This window comes from Physella acuta, unplaced genomic scaffold (genome assembly GCF_028476545.2).
Source record: "Physella acuta isolate Inbredline_101_S28 unplaced genomic scaffold, ASM2847654v3 ptg000813l, whole genome shotgun sequence".
Lineage (NCBI taxonomy): Eukaryota > Metazoa > Mollusca > Gastropoda > Physidae > Physella > Physella acuta.
In genome coordinates this window covers 411,383-419,936 of record NW_026732331.1, presented here as the reverse complement: position 1 = coordinate 419,936, position 8,554 = coordinate 411,383, and the positions used below count along the sequence as shown (strand labels likewise).

Here is an 8,554-nt window from a genome sequence, read left to right as displayed (position 1 = left end):
ATCTCGAAATCATGGAGGCTTACCTTTCGTGGGACGGCTAACATTGGAATTCCCGTCCTCCCTGCTTATATGAACGGTACTGGCTTTCCAGAGAATGTTGACCCCAGATGTAAAATGGTAGGTGGTGAAATATCACAAAGGTAATTATATGTAACTGTGTTAACTCTACCGAAAAGTACCTAGTTCAAACCCACGGACAGATGGGTCTCTATAGCTGGGACAGCGAGACATCTAGGAGAGAAAAGTAAAAAATCTCACAACTGCTACCTCATAGTTTAACCTTGGATGGACAAAGGCTATGGAAGAAAATCCAGAAAGAAAAACAGTCTGAAATGTGAGTAAGTCTTCTATGTGGCGCATAGAAATACTTAATTGTGTTGGGGGAAATACCATCCAACATTTCAGTTAAGAAGGAAAAAAGAAGTCCAAAAGTACATTAAAAGCGTTTACAGGTTTAATTCTTCCTCGAGAAGAGGGTACAGTAGATGTCTAGATCTCTGGTATAGTTTTAATTGTATCGTTTTATATATTTTCTTTTCAGGTGAAGAAACCTTGGAACTGTGACAGCCACTTCAGGAACAATGAAGTGTTTGACAACTGGAATACTGTTAGTGAGGTCGCTTTCGTCGTCTACTCAAACTACACCAGATTATTCCTTTAGTTTGTATGATCTACAAATGTGACCAGTGTTTCTTTCAGACTTTTTCCTCCCCGGAGAGGGGTGGGGGTACTTGAAAATTTCGGGGGAGGGGGTAGAATTTTCTGGGAGGGGGCGGACACTGGAAAAAGTATATAATTATACTAGCTGCATCCCGTGCTCCGCCACGGTAAATCTTTTTTTAAATGTACCAACATAGGAAAAGAACAAAACTAAATACAACACAAACGAACGCAAAAAAAAACACAAACGAAAAAACAAACACAACACTCATAACATAAACACAATTTAAATGCAATCATATAGGCATATTGCTCACAGTCTAGCCCGTAGCGCCAAATCGCGCCCTTTCCGGTGATTTGCATCCCCTCAAACTTTCGATTTGCACCCCTGTCCCCCCGCCCTAAAACTTTCGATTTCCACCCACCCCCCCTCGCGCAATTTTTTCCAACCCACTTTGGCGCCCCCTAAGGTCGGCACCCGGGGACATATGCCCCCCCCCCCCCCTCGCTACGCCTCTCCTATAAAACCCCTAGCTTGTCCGCAAACCGAAAGATAGAATAATAATTAGTAAACAGTATAAATAATAGGCAGTATTTAAAATATCCGTGTTTTACCTACAATATTTCACTTTATCCATTCACGCATTTTTTTTCCAGTACTTTAAATTTTAAAAACTTACAATAGAGTTTCATAACTAAAACCATTGCGCACCTAATGAACGCAATGACGCGTCTACAATAATGCTGAATAGTTGATTCAAAATTATAAGTAATTATAAGTAATAAACAGTAGGCCCTACATTCAGTGAATAAAATAAATAAAAGATTGCCTCTTATCAATCCATGCTAATTATAATTTTCTAACAATAATTTACTCTTACACATCCGGATAATTTGCATTCACATTTTGCTAATTATATTATTGCAACACTAATTCCTTCTATGACGACCGTATATTTGCATTCACATTTTTTATTAGCGTGAGTTTAATGTATTTTTAAATTACCTCTTTTGTCAAAATTAGAAAAAAGAGTTATATTAATTTGATTTTTCTACCGTACTGTTATTATGTTATTGAAATGTATCCATTTTTTTCTGGGAATATAAACGAAAATGACATTTGTCATTGATACTTTTAATATGTTTTAGCCGTGTGTGTATATTTAATATTTTCTTCAAGTTATGCAAAAGAGTAAACACATTGGAAATTATAAAATAGCTCTATGTCGTTATATAAACAAACCCTACTCTAATACTTATAATAAGACAATGCGATGCACTGCAAAGCACTACATGGTGCGATGTTTACTTTTATGGTTCCAAAATCTATAGCGATGACGGAAGGAAGGAAGGAAGGAAGGACTGACACACTACTTGCCCGATTATATTATAGATTTCGTTGAATGGGACGGTAGACATGTTTTGGAGTGTGTGTGTGTGTGTGTGTGTGTGGTAGAGTTGCCTGAAAGAAACTCTAAATGCGACTTTTGTCATGAATGATATTAGGTGCATGGTTTAGGGATATGCTTACGACTATATTTTGTATAAATTAAAGTACCGAGAAAATAGACAGCACTATCAACCTAGCGCCCGTTGTATCCTTCCTCAACGGGCCATTTTTCTCGTTAATAAAAGATTATGAATGCGTAAAAAAGGAAATAAAGATGTGACGTAGGAGAGAATGTTTTGGTTGTTAGGAAGATAGTTGAAGTCAGTATTAGTCGTGTTGTCGTCGAGTGAGGATGTCTGGAGGTCGTCTCCCGTCTGTCGTCAATGTAGCTGTATATATTGTATATAATAAAAGATAGAACTATCGTATCGTCGTTATATATTCTCTATTGGATCATCGTCCTATATTGTTCAACGTTCAGCATCGACCCTGTATAGAAACTCACTTTACAACAGACATGTTATTAGAGAATTGTTGAGAAAAAAAATGTGTCAAATATCTTCCTATTTTTTGTATATTTTATTGTTTTGATTAACGATATCTTTCTGCACACATTTAATAAGAACAATTTTAAAAGTATTTATAATTGTAATAATTCAAAAGCGGACAAATTTAGGGGGCTATTGCTAATCGAGAGGCGGTAATAAAATGATCATCCGCAAAAGCCGGGTGTTGATATTTTTAGTACTTCGATTTTAACATGTGGTACAATTAGATAATTTATATACAAATGAAACTGGATCAATTTTGCCAAAAAGTAGACGAATTTATTGCGTATGTATTCGGAATAGTATCCTCGATTTTTGTGAACAGTAGCGTTTTTTCTTTTCATAAAGCGAATGAATATAGCGACAATAGTTTGGCTTTATAAACTGCTTGTTATGTCGTATTTCGATACAGGGCTTGTAAGTAGGTCAACAACATCTGGTTCTCGATCTTGCCAGCTAGTATTTTTCAAACCAAATGTGAATATCTTAATTGAAAGGTAAAAATATGTTAAAACTTTACTTCCGCTATTGTTATTTACAATAGTAAGCAATGATAATGATAAACAGCCTAAGTTAAAATGTGATATTTTTTAAAGAAGCCTATAGTTGGACATTATTTATTATTATGGATTCTCTAGAAACTAATAGCCGGCAAAGTTTTTTTTTTTTTTTTTTTTTTTAATAGTGGGAATGATGTTCAAAAATATTAATTTAGTTTGTAAAATGTATATCTCTCCCTGGCTAACAAGATTTTAAACGAGAGAGACCGAGACTTAAAATTGGAAATCTCGATTAAGCTCAGTATGTGTTATTTTAGCAAAAAAAAAAGCTCTTTATTAATTATCATTTAAAATCGCCAAACTGCCCTAAAAGTTTATTGCAATTTTAATGTAAGTAGCCTTGAACTCTAATGCAACTCAAACAATGAAATTGTAGGAAACTATACCGACAACTATACCGATGACTCAGTAAGTGTTATTTAACCTTTGACATTGTGATGGCACATGTTTCTATGTGCATGTATGGGTTCTGTTGTCATGGTGACAAGCGTGGCCACCACCTTGACAAATTTAACTTTGGTATTTGTAAACAGAAAAACTTGAGATGTTTAAAGGGTCGTAAGAATAACTAAGATATTTATAGGGTCGTAAAAATAACTAAGATGTTTATAGGGTCGTAAGAATAACTAAGATGTTTATATGGTCGTAAGAATAACTAAGATGTGTATAGGGTTGTAAAACGTAAACGGGATGTTCTAAGTGTTTTGAAACAGAATACTTATAGATGTTTAAACAGTTGCTAGAAAATTAGATCTAGTTAATTTCTCTAATAATTTGACCAAAAAAAGTTATTTTAAAAATGACCAAAATAATCTCAATACAAAGCATGAACTATCATTAGTTTATTTCCCGCCATTCATTCTCGGTAAGCAGATCCAACTCTAGAGTCGGGCTGTGCCTGAATCATACACAGTAGCCTAGGATCTCGTGAGTTGTGCACGTCTTGTAGCAGCACTCACACGTGATGCCTCGGTTCTGTCGCTTGCTCAGGTAGGTCAGGGCGCTCTTCTTCGCCAACAGGAATTCGTTCAGTTTCTCGTCTCCATCTGTTGAAGGGTAGCATAAAAAGTTAAATCTAGGAGGGAACTTTACAAGCTAAAATATAGGGTAGCATAAAAAGTTAAATCTAGGAGGGAACTTCACAAGATAAAATGTAGGGTAGCATAAAAAGTTAAATCTAGGAGGGAACTTTACAAGCCAAAATATAGGGTAGCATAAAAAGTTAAATCTAGGAGGGAACTTTACAAGCTAAAATATAGTGTAGCATAAAAAGTTAAATCTAGGAGGGAACTTCACAAGATAAAATGTAGGGTAGCATAAAAAGTTAAATCTAGGAGGGAACTTTACAAGCTAAAATGTAGGGTAGCATAAAAAGTTAAATCTAGGAGGGAACTTTACAAGCTAAAATGTAGGGTAGCATAAAAAGTTAAATCTAGGAGGGAACTTTACAAGCTAAAATGTAGGGTAGCATAAAAAGTTAAATCTAGGAGGGAACTTTACAAGCTAAAATGTAGGGTAGCATAAAAAGTTAAATCTAGGAGGGAACTTTACAAGCTAAAATGTAGGGTAGCATAAAAAGTTAAATCTAGGAGGGAACTTCACAAGATAAAATGTAGGGTAGCATAAAAAGTTAAATCTAGGAGGGAACTTTACAAGCTAAAATGTAGGGTAGCATAAAAAGTTAAATCTAGGAGGGAACTTTACAATCTAAAATATAGGGTAGCATAAAAAGTTAAATCTAGGAGGGAACTTTACAAGCTAAAATATAGGGTAGCATAAAAAGTTGAATCTAGGAGGGAGCTTTGTAAGCTAAAATATAGGGTAGCATAAAAAGTTAAATCTAGGAGGGAACTTTACAAGCTAAAATATAGGGTAGCATAAAAAGTTAAATCTAGGAGGGAACTTTACAAGCTAAAATATAGGGTAGCATAAAAAGTCAAATCTAGGAGGGAACTTTACGAGCTAAAATATAGGTAGCATAAAAAGTTAAATCTAGGAGGGAACTTTACAAGTTAAAATATAGGGTAGCATAAAAAGTTAAATCTAGGAGGGAATTCTACAAGCTATAATATGAGGAAACAAAACGTTAAAACTAAGAGGAAACTTTACAGGTTATAAAAGAAAAAATAAGAAGTCAAAGTTTGCATCTAGCAAGATAAATTAATAAAACTTATGTACTTGTGGTACCAGCAATAATAAAACCAGATAGTTTTAGTATCCGCAAAAATTAGACACATCTTCAAGTACAATAGACGTTTCGGCCAAAGGTCCTAGTCAGCGCAAAACAGTTGGTTAAAGATTTTAAAAGTTGGTTAAGACTTACAACATAAAAAAGTAACACAATGTTAGACTTAGCTATAAAGTGAAAACGCCACAATATCCATATAAAGAGAAATGTGTTTTAGAATGCTTGGAAAAGGCTGGGGAAGGTGTGTCGGGTGGAAGATAATTTACTATTTAAAATTTTGTTAAAGTGTAATATAGACGAGTTTCAGTTGGGTTCTAAAATTATGAGAATATCGTAGGTCGGTCAAGCAAAAGTCTTAAATATTGTCTCCTCTGATAAAATTCAGACGGGAAGACTCCCTTAATTTTTCTCGAATCTGAGATGTTTGTTGACCAGGTCTGACACACATTTTATTTGAAAGATTTGTTACAACCAGCCTTTCAATTTAAAGAACATCAACATTTTAAGGATCCGTGACCCTAAGATTTGCGACGATAATAGAATAAGCAACTGCAATATGTCGCTATTACACGTTCATCTGCTTGCAGTACTGCTATTGTCTCACATTAAAGACGGCAGATATAGCGTTACATAGCTACTTATTTACTTCGTCATTGGTGGTAGGGGGTACAAACCCAATTGATGCTAAGATTTCACCAGCTTGTTCCAGAAATGTCCAGCGTTCTTCCTAATAATGTCCACCCCCCCCCCCCCCCTCGAAAAAGGGTAGGGCTATAGTGTAAAAAATTTAATAGATTTTCTCATATCGTTTAGCAATGCCCTGTTGTTAAGCAGGTGATTTGGTATTTTAGAAAATCCTATCGTTGAAAGACTTTTCTTTCTTGAATTCCTTATAAAAATCCGAAACTCTTCCCCATAGATCGAGTTACCTGTTTAAACTGGCAAATTGATTACTAAACAAAAAAAGCTAGCCAACGTACCAGTGTCAGCATCTCTCTTGCCCACACGAAGACCGTGTATCGCACAAATTGTGTGGACAGTGTCCGAAAGCTTTGAGCCACACAGACCGTGAGGGTGGGGCCTGTCGTGGTAGGAGCACGAGTAATCTTGCGCCTCAACACCGCACGCGCCGAAGGCCAGTATGGAGATGAGTACACTCGCCAAGGCAAACGGTGAGGGGACTGACATGTCTGTGGAATTTTTTTTTATCTGAAATAGATTAAATTCAAGTATAATTGAGTATACGTATAACAATATAAACAAATCCACAGATACAAGACACCATTTTATCAATAGACAAAAAATCTTCTTTGAGCATTACACAGTCCTTCGGAAGACTTTTCGCAGAATATTCTCAGAAATCCCGCATGCGTAAATTGTTCCTTGTCGTAATTCCGCCTGCTTTTTGTTCTCTACAACATCAACTAATTTCCTCAAATAAGAGATTTGAAAATACTTCAAATGGATTAAGGCATTCATATTGTTAATGATAATATCACCATCATGTGATAGGCCTTGATACATAATTTATTTATTTCAGGTTTACACTTCCTACAGTGCTTTTCAGTAAAGAGAAATATAAAGGCTTGAAAACAAACTATGATTGTAAGGATATTTCAAAATACAGACAAAAATAACTTAGTGAAGCGAGAATATTACCAAACGAGAACCAAACGAGAATATGACCAAAACAAAATGTGACCAAACAAAAATGTGACCAAACAAAAATGTGACCAAACGAGAATATGACCAAACGAGAATATGACCAAACGAGAATATGACCAAAACAAAATGTGACCAAACAAAAATGTGACCAAATCAAAATGTGACCAAACGGCTGTGAACTTACAGATCCTGGAGCTACAGCTGAGTCTCCTGTCAATTGTTTTTATGGTGTTCTTAAATACGCGCGGGCTGCACTCAGGTGCTTCTTGGTGGAGTCGGGTTCTGACAGCGGCGGAAGTGACGTCGTATTTCTGGCTGAAGTAGGAAAACAAGACGTCACTGACCAGACGATGTACCAGGTCTGAAACCAATCGACGTTCAGTGCACACTTAGGTCTTCTTTTTCATGAAATATAAACATAACAGGTTGAGGCATAGGGACAGTGTGTCGGATTGAAGTGGGAGCTGATAGGGCAGCAGCCCAGGGCCCATTCATATTATTTTAAGGGCCACAAATAGTCTTTAACAAACAATACTAAACTAAATTGTACACTAATAGTAGTTTTTACTGGTTACATGGTCGTCAAATGTTTTAATCACAAGATTATTTTTTAAAATTCCCAAACAAAAGACCTAAATAAGAGGTATTCGTTGTGACACTTTTTATACAACGCAGCCTCTTGTTCTATCATTTAACGCGTCGTTGTATAATTTTTTACTTAAAAAAGCGGTTCCAAAACAATAAATGACCAGCTAGAATTATGGTTAAAGGCTAACAATAAATGACCAGCTAGAATTATGGTTAAAGGCTAACAATAAATGACCAGTTAGAGATACGGTTAAAGGCTAACAATAAATGACCAGCTAGAATTATGGTTAAATGCTAACAATAAATGACCAGTTAGAGATACGGTTAAAGGCTAACAATAAATGACCAGCTAGAATTATGGTTAAAGGCTAACAATAAATGACCAGCTAGAATTATGGTTAAATGCTAACAATAAATGACCAGTTAGAGATACGGTTAAAGGCTAACAATAAATGACCAGTTAGAGATACGGTTAAAGGCTAACAATAAATGACCAGCTAGAATTATGGTTAAATGCTAACAATAAATGACCAGTTAGAGATACGGTTAAAGGCTATCAATAAATGACCAGCTAGAATTATGGTTAAAGGCTATCAATAAATGACCAGCTAGAATTATGGTTAAAGGCTAACAATAAGTGACCATCTAGAATTATGGTTAAAGGCTAACAATAAATGACCAGCTAGAATTATGGGGGGTTAAAGGCTAACAATAAATGACCAGCTAGAATTATGGTTAAAAGCTAACAATAAATGGCCAGCTACAGATGATCAGTTGTGGATGCAGCCCAGTAAAGTTTTAAGGGCCCCAAATTGTCTCTGGTCAACCACGGAGAACTTTTGACTTTTTATCGATTTCTTCTGTACTAATTAACTGAATGTTTTATTGCCAAATTTATCGATTTCTTCTGTACTTTTTAAATGAATGTTTTATTGCCAAATTTATCGATTTTTTC

General features: G+C 35.5%; 1 protein-coding gene across 1 annotated transcript; it reads right to left on the bottom strand.

Moving 5' to 3' along the window:
* Positions 1–3,990: 3,990 nt before the first annotated feature.
* Positions 3,991–7,283, bottom strand: LOC131951471 (molluscan insulin-related peptide 1-like). The gene is made up of 3 exons (XM_059313893.1): positions 7,196–7,283; positions 6,327–6,555; positions 3,991–4,204 (listed from the first exon to the last, which is right to left on the bottom strand). The coding sequence occupies exons 2-3, from the start codon at positions 6,532–6,534 to the stop codon at positions 4,062–4,064; spliced, it is 351 nt and encodes a 116-aa protein (XP_059169876.1). The 5' UTR covers positions 6,535–6,555; positions 7,196–7,283; the 3' UTR covers positions 3,991–4,061.
* Between the last annotated feature and the right edge of the window lie 1,271 nt (positions 7,284–8,554).

Bases quoted from the DNA above. Each gene is read 5' to 3' on its own strand.
- LOC131951471 (XM_059313893.1), bottom strand. From the start codon at position 6,534: ATGTCAGTCCCCTCACCGTTTGCCTTGGCGAGTGTACTCATCTCCATA. The intron at 4,205-6,326 runs GTACGTTGGCTA...ACCCTTCAACAG, and splicing joins CAAGAGAGATGCTGACACTG to ATGGAGACGAGAAACTGAAC.